The sequence below is a fragment of the Caretta caretta genome, chromosome 1 (genome assembly GCF_965140235.1).
Source record: "Caretta caretta isolate rCarCar2 chromosome 1, rCarCar1.hap1, whole genome shotgun sequence".
Taxonomy (NCBI): domain Eukaryota; kingdom Metazoa; phylum Chordata; order Testudines; family Cheloniidae; genus Caretta; species Caretta caretta.
The window spans coordinates 33,736,101-33,755,123 of record NC_134206.1 but is presented as its reverse complement, the minus strand read 5'-3'; the positions used below and the strand labels follow the sequence as shown (position 1 = coordinate 33,755,123).

At 42.6% G+C, this 19,023-nt stretch overlaps 1 protein-coding gene across 1 annotated transcript; it reads left to right on the top strand.

The window, feature by feature from the left end:
• Positions 1-7,378: 7,378 nt before the first annotated feature.
• MMP7 (matrix metallopeptidase 7) lies at positions 7,379-13,789 on the top strand. Its single transcript, XM_048816961.2, has 6 exons — positions 7,379-7,519; positions 9,569-9,792; positions 9,894-10,042; positions 12,183-12,308; positions 12,763-12,924; positions 13,585-13,789. Exons 1-6 carry the CDS (start codon positions 7,412-7,414, stop codon positions 13,605-13,607), a joined length of 792 nt encoding a protein of 263 aa, XP_048672918.1. The 5' UTR covers positions 7,379-7,411; the 3' UTR covers positions 13,608-13,789.
• Positions 13,790-19,023: the final 5,234 nt, after the last annotated feature.

Here is a 19,023-nt window from a genome sequence, read left to right as displayed (position 1 = left end):
CCATAGGATGAGAAATATTCTGCCCTGTTGCTTAATTAGTGGGGGCTCAAGTATTTCTCCATTGTCATAGAAGCAGGAGTGGAACCAGAGGAGACTTTAGGGTCTCGTTGTTATAGAATGTGCAGGCTGGAAGATTTAGCAGAGGAGGTGGTCTGCTGGCTAGTCCCCAAACTGGAGAGGGAGGGAGAAGCACACTGGCCCAGATCCTCAAAGTATTTAGGCACCTAATTCCCATTGAAGTCAATGGGAGTTTGGCACCTAAATATCTTAGATGAGGATGGCCACTGTCTCCAAGGCTTCTGGAGGGAAGGTGGCTACCAAACTCCTTTCTAGAAGATAAGGCATCTAATGTAGTAAATAATGGCTGTGAAATACCAGCATTGCACTATGTCTTAAGTAAAGGATTAAAATCAGTCTTGAGCCTTATTTAGTTAGAGCATTTTTACATAGAGCTTGTCTACACTTAAACACTATAGTGGTGCCTCTGCGGCAGGGCTGCTGTAGCAGTTCAGTGTAGTGGGGATGTTTGCAACTAAGGGAGGCAGTTTCCATAGAAGCTAAACCTAAATTATGGAATTCATTCTTGCAAGACATAAGTTTGACCACAGACTTCTCCACTTGCAGAAAGAAATGCAAACTCCTTTATTTGACTGAGCTGTTCCCCAGAGACACAATAGGCACAAACAACTGATAAGCCAACCAAACCTTTTCACCTGAAAAGGAAGAGAGAGAAACATTGTAACACTTCATTTTAAATACTTGGAAGGCTCTCAGATACTGCAGTGATAAGGATTATGTAAGCAGCCAGAGAGGTGGATAAGTGGTACACAGTGTTAAGTTAATGTATGGGAAATCATGTGGGGGTTGCATCTGCTGAAATAAACTTGGTTAAGCATATTTATAGAGCACAAAAGAGAGAGTAAGTCAAAAATTAACAGAATGAGTTCTTCATTTCAACCTGTGGAGGAAGTTCTGAAAATACGGCACTTTAACTAAGCAGTCTTAGAGGACTCTTGAGTTAAACTGTACTTCTGCCTCTGTGTCAAATAAATAGCAGACACTTGAGCCTACTGTAGGTGTTCAGATAAAGCTCCAACACCAGGGTCTTTCTAACTAACCTCTACACTGACAGGTGTAAAAGGTGCAGTAAGGTAGCAAGTAGAATCATAGGACTGGAAGGGACCTTGAGAGGTCATCTAGTCCAGTCCCCTGCAGTCACGACAGGACTAAGTATTATCTAGACCAGGAGTTGGCAACCTTTGGCACCCAGCCTGTCAGGGTAAAGATGCTGGTGGGCCGGATTGGTTTGTTTATCTGGAGCGTCTGCAGGCACGGAGCCCCGCAGCTCCCACTGGCTGTGGTTTGCCATTCCTGGACAATGGGAGCTGCAGGAACTGGTGACTAGCATGTCCCTCAGCCCACGCCGCTTCCCACCGCTCCCATTGTCCAAGAACAATTTTTCTCCCTCTTCCTTGTAACAACCTTTTATGTACTTGAAAACTGTTATCATGTCACCTCTCAGTCTTCTCTTTTCCAAATTAAACAAACCCATTTTTTTCAATCTTCCCTCATAGGTCATGTTTTCTTGACCTGTAATCAATTTTGTTGCTCTTCTCTGGATTTTCCCCAATTTGTCTACATCTTTCCTGAAATATGACGCCCAGAATGGGACACAATATTCCAGTTGAGGACTAATCCACACGAATTAGAGCGGAAGAATTACTTCTCATGTCTTGCTTACAACACTCCTGCTAATACATCCCAGAATGATTTTCACTTTTTTTGCAACAATGTTACACTGTTGACTCATATTTAGCTTATAGTCCACTATGGCCCCCAGATCCCTTTCCACAGTACTCATTCCTAGACAGTTATTTCCCATTTTGTATGTGTGCAACCGAATGTTCCTTCCTAAGTGGAGTACTTTGCATTTGTCCTTACTGAATTTTATCGTATTTGCTTCAGACCATTTCTCCAGTTTGTCCAGAGCATTTTGAATTTTAATCCTAACTTCCAAAGCACTTGCAACACCTCCCAGCTTGGTATTACCACAGAATTTATAAGTGTACTCTGTATGCCATTATCTAAATCACTGATGAAGATATTGAACAGAACTGGACCCAGAAATGATCCCTGTGGGACCCCACTCATTATGCCCTTCCAGCATGACTGTGAATCACTGATAACTACTCTCTGGGAACGTTTTTCCAACGAGTTTTGAACCCACCTTGGATGCTCCATCTAGGTTGCATTTTCCTAGTTTATTTATGAGAAGGTCATGTGAGACAGTATCAAAAGCTTTACTAAAGTCAAGGTATATCATGTCTACCACTTCCCCACATCCACAAAGCTTGTTACCCTGTCAAAGAAAGCTATCAGGTTGGTTTGACACAGTTTGTTCTTGACAAAACCATGCTGACTGTTACTATCTTCTAAATGTTTGCAAATTGATTGCTTAATTATTTGCTCCATTATTTTTCTGGGTACAGAAGTTAAGCTGACTGGTCTGTAATTCCCTGGGTTGTCCTTATTTCCCTTTTTATAGATGGGCACTATATTTGCCCTTTTCCAGTCTTCCGGAATCTCTCCCATCTTCCATGACTTTTCAAAGATAATTGCTAATGGCTCAGATATCTCCTCAGTCAGCTCCTTGTGTATTCTAGGATGCAGTTCATCAGGCCCTGGTGACTTGACCACATCTAACTTGTCTAAGTAATGTTTAACTTGTTCTTTTCCTATTTTAGCCTCTGAGCCTACCTCATTTTCACTGACATTCACTATATTAGACATCCAACCACTACCACCCTTCTTGGTGAAAACCAAAACAAAGATATCACTAAACACCTCTGCCATTTCCACATTTTCTGTTATTATTTTTCCCCCTCAATTGAGTAATGGGCCTACCCTGTCCTTGGTCTGCCTCTTGCTTCTAATGTATTTGTAGAATGTTTTCTTGTTACCCTTTAAGAGGTCTCTAACTAGTTTGATCTTGTTTTGTGCCTTGGCCTTTCTAATTTTCTCCTACATACTTGTGTTATTTGTTTATATTCATCCTTTGTAATTTTGGTTGGACTCTTTTTTATTTTTAGATCATTAAGAACTGGTTAAGCCAGGGTGGTCTCTTGCCATACTTCCTATCTTTCCTATGCAGTGGGATTGTTTGCTCTTGTGCCCTTAATAATGTCTCTTTGAAAAACTGCCAACTGACTTCAGTTGTTTTTCTCCTTAGACTTGCTTCTCAGGGGATCTTACCTATCAACTCCCTGAGTTTGCTAAAGTCTGCCTTCTTGAAATCCATTGTCTTTATTTTGCTGTTCTCCCTCCTGCCATTCCTTAGAATCATGAACTCTTATCATTTCATGATCACTTTCGCCTAAGCTGCCTTCCACTTTCAAATTCTCAACCAGTTCCTCCCTATGTGTCAAAAACAAATCTAGAACAGCCTCTCCCCTAGTAGCTTTCTTCTGCTTCTGAAATAAAATATTGTCTTGGAACTAACAGCAGCTTCTGTCCTCACCAGGGCTGGTGTACGGGTTAGAGGAAGTCTCTTCCTGGGGCCTGTATGTAACTTCCTCTTTGCTCCTGCCTGAGTACTCACCAGAGAAATGGCCCCCTCTTGATGGTGCAGATGTGATCTCTTCCACTTCAGTCTGCACAGCACAGGGAAAGCACTCTCCTGGCAGTGGGAGGACTACATGTACTTTGCCCCTCTGGGTTGAGGGGCAAGTTCTTCAAATGTTACCTAGGACTTTCTGTGTGGGTGCTGGGGGAGAAAGGGACCCACTGGCAATCCTTCTGGGATCTGGCTTCACATTCTGGCTTGCCTCTCACAATGAACCTGTTCTGGAAACCATACAGGGTCCAATTTAAGGCTAGTTTTTGCCCTGCCCTTATGTGAACATACAAGAGAAAGTAAGACTTGTCTAGTCTCAAATGGCCAATGAAAGGGCTACCTAGAATTGCAGCCCCTGTGCTGAGGGAAGTGCAAGGGCTATTGCAAAGACAATTTCCCCACAAACCTCAGGGAGAAACTCAGCAGAGCAGGGATAGGGAGAAAGTGGAGCCATGCTTCCCTACTCCCTGCATGAACCAGCAAGTAGAGCCAGCACTGCAGGGCAAAGATGCTGCACCTCTTAACAGGGAGCAGTACATTAGTGTTGTCAGAGCTTCCTCTGAGGTGGTGCACTTGGGCGGCGGGTGAACCCCAGGCTCAGAGAGGCTAGTGCCCGGCTTAGACCATCCTTTCTGCCTGAGGGCCCACCCCTCCTGCCAGAGCCCAGAGTCCCCCCTCTCCCGGCGCAGCAGCCATCCCCCCTGCACACACCCCAGGCCTACCGAGCACCCCCAGACCTGGAGCGCCAAGCAGGTGAGCAAGCACCATCAGCCCCAGAGCACCGGATGGGTGAGCGGCTGGCACAGCCTCCCCCCATCCCCAGAGCACCAAGAGGGCAGGCAGCATGGCCCTACCCTAGCACACTGGGCGAGTGGCGCAGCCTCCCTCCCCCACCTCCAGAGAGCAGGCTGGGGCCCTGGCGGGGAAGAGCCCCCCGCAGCACAGCCCGGGAAGCAGGAAGGAGTCTGGGGGTGGAGTGTGGGCAGGGCCACACAAGGCTGTTTGGGGGGACACAGCCTCCCCATGCCTTCAGTACCTGCTGCCCATGGTGGTACAGCTCCATGTGGCACCTACTGTGTATAAGGCCTGCTCTAGAGCTTACTGAAGACAATGGAAGTTTTTCTGTTGACTTCAGTGGACTTTGGATCAGGCCCATAATGTGTATTGGCCCCGCTTCAGCAAAAATCCTAGCATTCAATGAATCTACTCCTGTTCTTAAAGTTAGGTACATGCCTAATTAGTGAATCTGGACCATACTGCACAAGCTAGCCCTTAAGATGATTTTCCAGCACCATTATCTAATTGTAAGTGATCCTACCTCTCCACTTACCAAGGCCCAAATACGTGACAAAGACCAAAATGAGGGACACAAAAATATTATTCATGCTGGACACTTAAAATGCTATGTGATTAGTGTAATCAACTCTTCTTCTAACCTCCTTTTCATTTCTAATGTAAGTGATCTTCAGCAATAAAAGTGAGGGGACAACAAATTTGTCATTTGAGAGGTATGGAAGTGAGGCTGGAAGGTGAATGGAGGTTTTGCTCAATGCAAAACTTCCTGAAGCATCAGAATGTAGGAGCAGATTCTGCATATATCCTTCATAAATTGCCATTCTTTTCATAAATAAAAATTTGAACAGTAGCTTTTCCTGGTGAACTTAATAAACACAGATATGAAAAAATATTTAAATCAGGCTAAATACTCAGCAAAAGGGATTGAATGTCTTATCTATCAAAAGAAACTAAAAGAGTCTTGTTGTAATAGCAGATGTACAGTATAATAAAGTTCATAAGTGGGCCAAAGAAAACTTTTCTCATGATTTCATGACTTTATATGGTAATTCTCTCTTCTGGGCATCAGCCAACACACTTAAGTGAATCTTGAACTCTTCATGTAAGGACAGGCTCAAGTGTTGCCTAAAATAAATTTATTTAGAAACTAGCTCAATCTTCCCTTACAAGAGCAATGACCAGTGACCATTCAACAATGAATCACTTGGTTCTACTTCACTTTTTCACCCGACTGAATGTTAAAAACACTGAAAGGCAAAATACAGAAGTCGTCATATCAGATATGATACATAGTTCCTAGTTTTACTGAGAGGCACTTTTGCCCACAGCACAAAAATTCCCCTCTCAGTCCATGGGATTATTCTACAAGAGCTAACTAAGCATTGTTTTTCACAGAACGATTACTTACCTGAGTAAAGGTCCTAGGTATGAACCTTTAGATGGTAAGATCGTGAGACTTTCTTTATATAGTATTATGCTGCTTCATTGTGTGGAGGGAGAAGCCACAATAATTAATATTACACAAGAACTTTTAGTCTAACATCCTATAGTTTTCAATATTTCAATAACTTTCTCCTCTGAGGTTGAAATTTCCTGATTTGGGGCCAGACTTTCTGCTGTGCCCAGTTTCTGTTGAGTGCAGCAGAGTGAGGGGGTGTTAGTGAGCTGGTTATGGTTCCCTGATTCTCTGGTTCAGCTTTGTCCCTTGCCCAGGTTAGAGCAGCCTGGGGGCTGCTCTATCTAGTGTTAGCTGATAATGACCTTGGAATTTCTCTGATTTATATGAGGAACCAGATCATGCCCCTGATAGTCCAAGATTGGCAGAACACAAAGCGGTGGACTTCCATCTTTTACCTATCATCCCTTTCTCAATTGTGCCAAAGCACAGCTCAGGCCCAGGAGTCTTTCTATTAACTTCAGTCAGAGTAGAACTGGGCCCTAAGGCCTCCCTCCTACAGTTATACATACTTAACTTTATGCATGTGAGTAGTCCCACTGTGAAACACAGAAGTACCCTGTGCAATAAATCCATTGTTTTCTGTAGAATTCCATGGAGTGCAAATGAGGCCAGAATGTGGCTCCGTAGACCAGATAAAACGGCTTTTGCCCAGCTCTGCTCTCATTTACACTACTGCTACCTCACTGAAATCCACAAGGCTGCACCTGCGTAACTGAGTATGGATCCTTACTCTTTCATATAAGCATCTGGTTTTTTCACATGCATACCAGAGGATAGTTCTAGCCCCTTTATTTTATAATCCATTATAGACATTGGCTCATCAGAGCCCACCAGATTTGAAGTAAAAAAACATTGAGATGCCCCATAACCTTCCTACGTATAGAAGGGGTCAGATTCTGATCTCAAATCTGGAAACACCTCACTAACTTCAGTAAATTTATTCTGGATTTTCAATAACTTCAAGGTAACTGACATCAGAATTTGGGCCAGAAAACTTAAACAGAAACTTTTACAGTGGCGGGTATCACAAAGTATGTAGTTTTAAGTGATTTCACTCACATGGCACTAACACTCATTTAGTCACGTCCTCCACAGTCCATCAATACATGCAGAGTATCAAGCCAGAAGAGTGTTGCAATGTGTGTTAATGGCACGAAGGAAATTTTGGGAAGCTGAGATTGTACACTAAGCATATTTATTGACTGACGTTAAGAAAGCTAACTTCCCTGTGCCCCTGTGGTTTTAGCACCTGAATCCCATGAACGGGGAGATAAAGAAAGTTGGCTGCCTGCTCTGTCAGTGTGACATCAGCTGTGCTGTCAACAAAAAGATTTAGTTAATGTTTCTTCATTTACATTTTGGAATAAAGACACCCTAGAATTGTTACCAAAAATAACAAAACCACAGAGGAAGCCTAAAAATGACTCAAGCAATCTATTACCACACGTGGCAGTAAGGGCCTATATATAAGCATTATAGCTGTGATCATTAGACACAGAAGACCTAAGATTTTCTCTTTTTAGCAGAGATCATTTGATAACACTATGAGATACATCCTACTCTGTGCTGCACTGTTCCTGCCTGGAAGTCTTGCTCTCCCGGTTCCGCTTAAGACAGTGCCACCGAGCTCCAAAGACCTGAAGCGTTTACAGGTATGTCATGAGTGGGGCTGTAAGGGTGAACTGTGAATATGCTGCATTTCCATTTTAAGTTTACATCCTAATTATTCGCAAAAAGAAAAGGAGTACTTGTGGCACCTTAGAGACTAACAAATTTATTTGAACATAAACTTTCGTGAGCTACAGCTGAATGCATCCGATGAAGTGAACTGTAGCTCATGAAAACTTATGCTCAAATAAATTTGTTAGTCTCTAAGGTGCCACAAGTACTCCTTTTCTTTTTCCAAATACAGACTAACACGGCTGCTACTCTGAATCCTAATTATAATATTTCTTTCCAGAGAGCATGTGACATCATTTTATTTTTACCTTGGTGTTATGTAGTTGTTACAAGTCAGTTCACAAAAACTAGAAGGCATAAAGTAAAAATTTTGAAAGCCCCTAAGTGAAATTGCAAAAGTGAATTAGGGCCAAGTATTAAAGATATTTAGGTATCTAAAGATACGGACAGTCATCTAGTGGGACTTTCAAAGGAGCTTACAATAATTATATATATATAAATTCTAAGAAAATGAAGTCTCTAAAACCAATGGGCCAAATTAAGGATTAATTTGATGTACGTGTGGGTGTGTATTATACATATATATAATATTTCAGAAAGATAAAAATATTTTAATAATAATGGACTAAACTATTTTAGATGCATCTTACTATAGTTGTATCCAGTGCTCACATTTCTTTGAGAAGAGGCAAGACTAATTATATACACCACACTGGTTGGATTATTCTCTAGATTCTAATGCCCAGTGAACTCCCATTAAAATAAACAGGACCACTTGCTTCAGTGTCTTGCTATTATTGGGCAAGGCTTCCTCTGTGTATTTAATCTGTATTATGGAGAGATGAAAGGCTGTTTCAGAGCACTTGAAAGTGGTAGACTGAAGTGTGAAAAAAAGATGTTATAATTATCCATGATTAGAGTATAAAGTAACACCACCACCACAAATAAAATGTTGGGGGAGTTTTAGGATAGGTGATTTCAATTTATTGTGGAGTAAAATTTATGCTAAAAAATATCCTTGAGGAGTCCACAGTTCTCACAAACCCTCTCCTTCTGGTAAGACCCATCATATAAAAAGGTACAGGATGATTTCACAGTAATGTTTATTAAAAATTGTCACAATGAATGATGATTTATTATTATTTTTTATTAAGTACAAACAATATGATCCTTTGATCCTACCGTCCACCTCCTCTTACTCTTATCTATTTTCAAGCCAAAAATACTGCTTGGTTCCCGATAATTTTCTGGGAAGTCCATATATCCCAGGTCAAGTGTATAGTGCTTTTTTTTTTAATTAAAACTCTCCCTCTTTGCACATTAATGATTGATCATCTAATTGTTCCTTTTTAAGAAGTTCATTGAGAACCTAGTTGCAAGTGACATCTTATGATGTTCATTTGTAAGGAATCATAAGCCCTGCATTTGAGTAACTGCTTGTGCATGAACCTTTCCAGGCATAAGAACCTAGGCATGCATTTCTCATTTACACCTTTTTACACCCATGCCTTTTTACACCACTTTGTAATGTAAAGGGATCTGAAAATGGGTATAAATTTACACTCATTTTAATGTCCCTTTACACTGCCAGTCTGGTATTATGAAAGGTCCTTAGTGTAAATGAGAATCAGACCCCCTGGACATTTACAAGTAATACCATAACCGATAGCCGCACAGAACCCCTTCGTGTATTTCATAAGAGAAACCAGAATAGAGCCCTGAAGCATACGGATGTGAAGTAAGATGAAGTAAGTACACAATTCTCAAAGGAGAAAGGTAGTGAATATTTTAACATCAATCTACATTTTTATTTTGTTCACATATATTGGAAAAGTGCCCTCATATCCGTCTAAATTGTTTCCCTGTTATGACAGATCACAGTGGGTTTCTCTGGGTGCAGTAGTATAAGTATACCCAAGGATCATCTGGGTCTTATACTGGTTGACAAGTTGATTCTTAAAGGTATAAGAAAAACACAACTGGAGATACACCCTGAGTCTAATGTTTCTTTTTATTTTCAGAATTACCTTGACAGGTTCTTTCCATCCATTAATAAAGCAGGTGGCCGTACCTTAGAAGAGAAAATTAAAGAGATGCAGAAATTTTTCCACCTGACTGTAACAGGAAAATTTAATTCAGAAACGGAGGAAATGATGGATCAGCCAAGGTGTGGCATCCCCGATGTATTAGATTACAGCACATTTCCAGGAAATCCAAGATGGAGGAAGAATTTGTTGACTTACAGGTTGGTTATATTTCACTTTTTGTGTATTTTGTTCTTTTAATGATGCCATATTATTCCATACTTTAAAATGACAATATTTTATTTTCTTGTGTTGCCAAAAGGATCCTTAACTATACACCTGATCTGCCTCGTTTTATGGTGGAGAAAGCAATACAAAAGGCTTTTAAGGTGTGGAGTGATGTGACTCCACTGAAGTTTCAAAAAGTTGCCGGGAGAGAAGCAGATATCCTGATTCGTTTTGCACATGGTGGTGAGGCTGCTGCTGGATTTTTAAGAATCCATGAATTACATTTTATTTAAAGCTATGCTTTGAAAGCTTACACATTTTCGTAGCCAAAGATTGAAGAGTGAACATTTTCATTCTCAGTTTATCCAATTTTTATCTTGTTCTGTGAGATAAAATATATGGTCAGTATAGCAGCCTCTCAAGGGAGGCATTGATTTTATATATAACATTGATAACAAATATAAATATTTATATTATATTTGCTATCAATATTATTTTATATTATATTGGTATCAATGTTAACTGACCAACCATCACAAAAATCCCTTGGGAATTTGAACTGTAAAATGAGGAAAATAATATCTTCTTATTTGATTGTAAACATACTCCTCTGCCATGAACATTACTCCTATTTGTGAGCAAGCAAGGATTCTGCATGCCTGTGTGGGGTTTAGACATCTTGGTCACATGCCTCATTGTAAAACAGAAACATAGATTTTTTGCCTTTTTAGAGCCAAACACAAATACAGCAAGGCTTCTTTCCACTGTAGTCCAAAGCAAAGGCACAGGGTGTGGTGTGTTTTGGCCATGCCCAAGGCACAGGTCTAAAGAGTGTCTCACTTCCAAGAAGTCTGAAAGAGGAAGAACGAATGCACACCCACACAAACACACACGCACCCTGGTTCCCATCTCAGTGCTAATTCTCCTCTTAGGCCTTGTCTACACTAGGTACTTGCTTTGGTATAGCTATGTCCCTCAGTGGTGTGAGAGGCAGCTATTCTGACCATTGTAGACCAGTGTTAGGAGAATTCTCCGATTGACCTAGCTACCGCTAGAGCCCTGTGTGGATACAAATTTATATCTGTGGATATAAATCGGGCATCTGCGGAACCGCATGGCTCTCCCAGGAACCGCAGCGGTGAAAGGAGCAGAACGTGGGGCTGCTGTTCCCAGGAGCCAGCGCCCCACACCGGCAGCTCCTCCAGCGTGGCTGTACCACCCCCAGCCCTGCCTCTGTCCCTTCCACGCCGCTCTCTGCGTCTCCTGTCTCGGGGAGGAGGGGAGGGTGCCACTTGAACACAAGAGTGCAACCAGCTGCTGGTGTCCACCCCAGTGGGCGAGGCAGGGGCAGTAGAGCCATAACAGAGGCCCCATGTTCTGCTCCTTTCGCCACTGCAGTTCCCGGGAGAGCCCTGCCCTTCCGCGGATACCGATTTGTATCCGCAAATAGCCGCATCAGCAGATATAAATTTGTACCATGCAGAGCTCTTGCTACTGCCTCTTGGGGAGGCAGAGTACCTACGCTGATGGGAGAACCTCTTCCATCGGCATCGGTCGCGTCTCCACTGAAGCTCTACAGTGGCACAGCTGCAGCATTCTAAGTGTAGCCAACCCCTTAGAGATTCATCCCCAAACATCCAGTAACACAGTAATCTTACAGTGTCTTCCGGGTGATGAATTTTTCACAACTATCCTGAAAATCCTTGCACTCCCGCAAGAAATTGTAGCCCTTCTTATAGGCAGAGGAGGAGAGTCAACCTTTTCCAGCCAACCTCTGGATAAGGGTCTGGACATCCCACACACTGTTACAGGAGAATCTAACAAAAGATACACCAAACCAGTGTACCAAGCGAGATGCTCAGTTTTTCAAAGCTGTGGTTACTGATATCATTCACTTCATGTATTACAAGTGGTGCAGATGGCATTATCTATAATTATCATTGCCCGAAACTGTCCATTATAGGACCTTCAGATGCTTATAACTTTGCAAAACTTAAACCATTCAGACATTTTTTTGCTGGGTGTCAGCCTCAGGCTGAACTTTTTTGTAAAGTTTCGATAAGCTGATTCAGCCATTTCTGAGGACATGTCCTCAATAACACAGAGGTCCTGTGGGGAAAAAATAGTATACAATCATGTAATTAAAAACGGTACCATAATGTACACACAGGAGCTGAATTCATTGCACAGGCAATCTTAAGTATGGCATTTCCTACCTTTTGAGTGCTTGACTTTGCAACCTTAACATTGTTTTAGAGTAATTTATAATGTAATGTAATCTACAATTAATAAAAGCAAACTCTAAACTTCAAGATGTAGAATTCAATGTTTAAAATGCATCATTCTGCCAATTGATGACATATTCATTTCTTTTCACACGCAGCACATGGCGACTCATTCCCCTTTGATGGAAGAGGGGGAATACTGGCCCATGCATTTGCACCTGGCTCAGGGTTAGGAGGAGATGCTCACTTTGATGAGAGTGAGAAGTGGTCACAAGATCATATAGGTAAAGTATTCCATGTACCATCACAACAATTTCAGCTCCTTCTAAACAAAACGCTGATCTTTGCAACATACTTATATTTACCTACCATAATAGGCATATAGGGCCTGAGGAGCTCAAAGCACTTTACAAAGGTGGGCAAGCAATATTATCCTCTTTTTGTAGATGAGGCACAGAAGGTTTAAGTGATTTGCTCATGATCAAAAGGTGAGCCCAAAACAATTGCCAAAAGGTGAGTCGGAAACAGATTTCAGGTTTCCTGACTCCCTTTCCTGGGCTCTGCAATATTCTTCCTAAAACATGTGGACATACATATTGTAATTAAATGGGAGAGCAGGTAAAAATAAATTAAACTTATTGGATTTCATCACAGTGGAAAGAAAGATGCGAATTGCCCTGCTTGTGATGCTCTATTCCATTATATGTTAACTATTTTTTCCTTTTTTCTATATTTTAGGAACAAATTTGTTCCTTGTTGCTGCACATGAATTTGGTCATTCTTTGGGACTGGGTCATTCAAATGTTCAAGGTGCTCTGATGTATCCTATCTATCGCTATTGGGACCCAAACACCTTCAGCCTTCCAGCTGATGACAGACAAGGAATTCAGAAATTATATGGTAATTTCAGTGTGAGATGTTAATTTTGATATAAAAAATTACCAACAAAGGGACAGATTTTGCCACACTTTACACTGAGAAGTACCTTACTCAGCAAACAGCCCACTGATTTGAATGGCCTACTCTCAGCGTAAGGTACTATTCAATGTAAGGGTATCAAAATTTAGACCAAGACAACATAATTCACTTTATACCTCCCACCTACCCTTTCTGGAGTCTGAGAGCAATGGAGTCTCCATATTGCAACAAAAGCTAATGGAGTTGGAGATCCTGGCAGACTATGGGTTCCCTACACACCAGTGCCTTGCAGAAATCAATGAGGATGACATTCTGCTAACCTTCTACTACTGAGTAGTACCTTGCTTTGCCAAACAGGCCATTGAAGTCAGTAGGACTACTTGCTGAATGAAAGATTGCTCAATGTAAGTATGGCAGAATCTGGCCCTCACTTCACTGCTCATGGAGTCAGGTACTACTCACTGTGTGTTACAGTGGCAAAACTGTGCCCTAAACCAATGAGCAAATCTTGCCTGCAGCACCTGTGTGTGGACATTCCCTTCTATGGAATACTTCACAAAGGGACACCGATCGTGGTACATATTTCTCTGTATTTTGTCTCTTAAACAAATACCTTAATGTTTCCATATTTCTATTCCACAGGCCGCAAACGTGAAAACTTCTAAAGAACCCTGGTGTGTTTAAAAAGAATGAAGAACTCACACCAGAAATGTTTCGTTTTATTTCTTCCGTGAATTAAAATGGCAAATGTTTGAAGGGCAATTTCTGCTCCATTACATTTCCTGAGATTTGAAAACCTCTTTAAATTTATTCAGTAGTTTCTGTGAAAATAAAAATTCTCTCAGCACTATTCTGCCATCCTACATTCTGTCCTAAACTCAGGTGGGCTGCATTTCACTGATGGGTTCAGTGACTCCTGTATGTACAATACATATACACAGGACAAAATTCTCAGTTGGGTGCTTGAAGTGCATCTAACTCCATAGTTTAGGCTCCTTGTTCCCAGCCCACTCCCTTCTTCCGCTCCCTGCCCTGTACATACCCAGACTCAGAGTACCCTCCAAAGGGCCCCGCAGAAGGATGTAAGATGATGCAGTGTACACAATCAATCCCCGCTTCAGCACCAGAAGGGTTGGATCCCCACACAGAGGGTCTCTCCCTCCACCCCCAAATCCCATGGAGATCTGAGAGGCAAGTTCTGTTTAGGCACTTAGGGGATATGGCCTCACTCACTGCAGAACTTGAATGCTTCTCAAGTATTTAAATATGGAGATCAAAATTATGGTACCCCACCCACTCCATTTTTATCTCCTCCTTACTCAGTCAGGCTCCTGTGGAAGTCAGGACAAGATAAAAAAAGAGTAAAGGCCTCAGGAAATAGCCTATGGCAGCAATCCCAAATGTTTGAAAGCTGAGTCACCCTTCAGGAAAAGGAAAGTAATCACACATTGTAACACAGAGACTGGGTCATAGGCAGTCAGGCCTAGTGGTCAGAGCAGGAGTCAGTCCTAGTTAGAGTCCAAATGCCAGAGCCCACGGTGGAGTCAGAGCCAGGGATCAGAGCCAAAGGTCAGAACTGAAGGTAGAGTCCAAATGCCATTGCCAAGGGTTGAGTCAGAACCAGAACCAGGACTGAGCATCAGAACCAGATTCAATGGAGTCAGGGAAGGCAGGAGCAGGGTACCAAGGCAGGAGCAAGATTGGGACAAGACAGGAACAAGGCGCAGGGCAGGGTCTAGCCTGGAGCGAGGCTGGGTGCAGGATAGGGTCTAGGTTGGAGCAGTTCCAAAGCAAGTCAGGAGCATGGCTTGGAGTGAGGTGAGCATAGGGAGGAACAGAATTTGTGGGCATGTACATTGATCCTCTGCAGCTGCTGGACTTAAAAGCAAGCCACCTGACTGCTTTAGCCAATCAGGTGGTTCTGCTGTGCTCATTGGCTGCCTGGTGACTGGGCAGGCACAGCTGCAGGTCCTGACTTCTAACAGGCCCATTGGTGCCAGCTGGCAACGGTTTCACTACTGTATGTTATCAACTCCTATCAGGCCTGACAAGCTCACTACAACTAAGATGCTGCTTTCATGTCCCACAAGGGACATGTGACATGTCTAGTAAAAGCTTACGTCATACCGATCCTCCTAATTCTTGTGAGATGTATGTACGGATGAAATTTAAGGCGTTACGTATATGTACTGAAAATATGTCTTAGAGACTGTGGCCCAGGCAGGGTTGTCAAACAGGTGTTGCCACACAAAGGGATGTGGATTCACCTATCTGCTTAAGTTCACATGTAAAAGAAGCTTTGTAAGCCCACACAATGGAAGACTCCACATGCAAAACAGACAACAGGAGTAAGTGAAGATAGTTTGGAGCCAGCACTCAAGGAAAGACTCCACAAGGGTCACCCTGACTCTGAGGACAAAATCAATGGAGGCAAAAATCACCTTGTTTATCCTCCCCTGCATGCAAAAAGCCTTTTTCCTTCCTCATGAAAGTTGGATTCCAGGCATGTTGGTTAATGATGCTGGGAGATTGCTTTAGATGAGAAACTGCTGTAATCATGGATTTTAGCCTGTTGTTAAATTTAGACTCTAAGAAGCATGTTATGATTTTCATTTTATATGTAACCAGTTCTGTTTCCATTATCCTGACTCAGTATCTCTTAAATCTTAACCTTTGATAACAAATTTAGGATTATTTCACTATACATATATCTCAAAAAAGGGAAGAAGGAGGATCCTGGGAACTACAGGCCAGTCAGCCTCACTTCAGTCCCCGGAAAAATCATGGAGCAGGTCCTCAAAGAATCAATCCTGATGCACTTGCATGAGAGGAAAGTGATCAGGAACAGCCAGCATGGATTCACCAAGGGAAGGTCATGCCTGACTAATCTAATCACCTTTTATGATGAGATTACTGGTTCTGTGGATGAAGGGAAAGCAGTGGATGTATTGTTTCTTGACTTTAGCAAAGCTTTTGACACGGTCTCCTACAGTATTCTTGTCAGCAAGTTAAGGAAGTATGGGCTGGATGAATGCACTATAAGGTGGGTAGAAAGCTGGCTAGATTGTTGGGCTCAACGGGTAGTGATCAATGGCTCCATGTCTAGTTGGCAGCCGGTATCTAGTGGAGTGCCCCAAGGGTCGGTCCTGGGGCCGGTTTTGTTCAATATCTTCATAAATGATCTGGAGGATGGTGTGGATTGCACTCTCAGCAAATTTGCGGATGATACTAAACTGGGAGGAGTGGTAGATACGCTGGAGGGGAGGGATAGGATACAGAAGGACCTAGACAAATTGGAGGATTGGGCCAAAAGAAATCTGATGAGGTTCAATAAGGATAAGTGCAGGGTCCTGCACTTAGGATGGAAGAATCCAATGCACCGCTACAGACTAGGGACCAAATGGCTAGGCAGCAGTTCTGCGGAAAAGGACCTAGGGGTGACAGTGGACGAGAAGCTGGATATGAGTCAGCAGTGTGCCCTTGTTGCCAAGAAGGCCAATGGCATTTTGGGATGTATAAGTAGGGGCATAGCGAGCAGATCGAGGGACGTGATCGTTCCCCTCTATTCAACATTGGTGAGGCCTCATCTGGAGTACTATGTCCAGTTTGGGGCCCCACACTACAAGAAGGATGTGGATAAATTGGAGAGAGTCCAGCAAAGGGCAACAAAAATGATTAGGGGTCTAGAACACATGACTTATGAGGAGAGGCTGAGGGATCTGGGATTGTTTAGCCTGCAGAAAAGAATGAGGGGGGATTTGATAGCTGCTTTCAACTACCTGAAAGGGGGTTCCAAAGAGGATGGCTCTAGACTGTTCTCAATGATAGCAGATGACAGAACGAGGAGTAATGGTCTCAAGTTGCAGTGGGGGAGGTTTAGATTGGATATTAGGAAAAACTTTTTCACTAAGAGGGTGGTGAAACACTGGAATGCATTACCTAGGGAGGTGGTAGAATCTCCTTCCTTAGAGGTTTTTAAGGTCAGGCTTGACAAAGCCCTGGCTGGGATGATTTAACTGGGAATTGGTCCTGCTTCGAGCAGGGGGTTGGACTAGATGACCTTCAGGGGTCCCTTCCAACCCTGATATTCTATGATTCTCAGTGCTGTGATGTTATAAAAGATCTGATCCCAAGCTGTACCAATCAAGCCGTTTGGATTCTGTTCCCTTGGGGACAGCTAACCTGGTAATTTCTGTGAGTGTCCTGTGACAGGAACCTGCTGCTACAGGGGGACACTTTCAGCGGGACTTGGGGGCTGTGGTGCACCTACTGTTACCATACAAGGCAAAGCAAGGGCTAGCAGAGCCCTAAGGAAACTGATAGGATGGCTAACAGACTGGTGGTGTTAGGGAGCAGATATCTAGCCAAGCATGAGAAAATCTTCCTCTTGCTGGATGGGTAAAAAGGTGACTCAGAGCCCTGGCACCCCAAGAAAGCTACACACATACCTCTGTAATCTCCTTTCCCTCCTCCAGGTGCCTCTTTATCTTAGCCAAACCCTCATATGGCCAAACCCTCAAATATGTTCAAATATGTTAAGGACTGTTATAAAGAGGACCCTGATCAACTGTTCTCCATGTGCACTGAAAGTAGGAGAAGTAGGAATCAGCTTAATCTGCAGGAAGGGAGATTTAGGTTAGATATTAGGAAAAACTTTCTAACTAACTATAAAGATTGTTAAACTCTGGAATAGGCTTCAAAGGGAGGTTGTGGAATCCCCATCATTGGAGGGTTTTTTTAAGAACCCATTAGACAAAAAGCTGCCATAGATGGTCTCAGTATAGTGCTGGACTAGATGATCGTTCTAGGTCTTTTCCAGCCCTACATTTCTATGATTCTCTAAACTGTGGAGTTTAACTGGTGAGCCTCACAATGAATTGACCCTCCAGCCTTCACCCAGGTCTAGTCCAATGTGAATTATGAGCTGGTCCTTGATACGGAGAAGTCACAAGACCAGTGAGCACAGCAGGACATACCCTATCAGAGATATCCAATGACAGTCATTCTCTTGTAGTGCAGTGTGGGAAGCTAGGAAATCCAATGGTTCCTCTCTGATAAAGTCTTGCAGTGCACAAACAGGGACTTGGCTTAGAAAAGCAGAGATGCCTTCCCTCACTATTACAGGCACCTATTCCATTAAATTAGGCTTGAATAAAGACTGGGAGTGGATGGGACATTACACAAAGTAAAACTATTTCCCCATGCTAATTTTTCCCCTATTCGCAAAAAGAAAAGGAGTACTTGTGGCACCTTAGAGACTAACCAATTTATTTGAGCATAAGCTTTCGTGAGCTACAGCTTATGATCAAATAAATTGGTTAGTCTCTAAGGTGCCACAAGTACTCCTTTTCTTTTTGCAAATACAGACTAACACGGCTGTTACTCTGAAACCTATCTTTTCCCCTATTGTTACTCACACCTTCTTGTGAACTGTTTGAAATAGGCCATCCTGATTATCACTACAAAAGTTTTTTTTCCTCCTGCTGATAATAGCCCACCTTAATTAATTAGTCTTGTTACAGTTGGTATGGCAACACCCATTTTTTCATGTTCTCTGTGTATATACACATCTTCCTACTGTATTTTCCACTGCATGCATCCGATGAAGTGGGTTTTAGCCCACAAAAGCTTATGCTCAAATATATTTGTTAGTCTCTAAGGTGCCACAAGTACTCCTCGTTCTTTTTGCTGATATAGACTAACATGGCTACCACTCTGAAACCTATCCTAAATCTGTAAGTAAACAGACAAACGTTCACAGATAGCCTTCTGACCCAGAAATAGGCTAGACAGGGTGGAGGGTAACTCACCAGAACACAGTCTATTCCACTTACAACCCAGAATTCATCAGCAATACTGAATTCCCAGAAAGACAAAGAAGAGGATATGATTAAGAACCAGACCCCAGATCACTAACTATAGGGATTAGATCTAGCTTTGTGTGGATCCCGGAAGAGGCACTGGGCTGAAGTCTTCGTCCATCTCCATGGAGAAAGGGCAAGGGAGGAAGCACCTACATCATGGTTACAGTGGACATGCAGGAAGCCCCACAATGGAAGAAGAAATCAGGCCTCTGAGCAA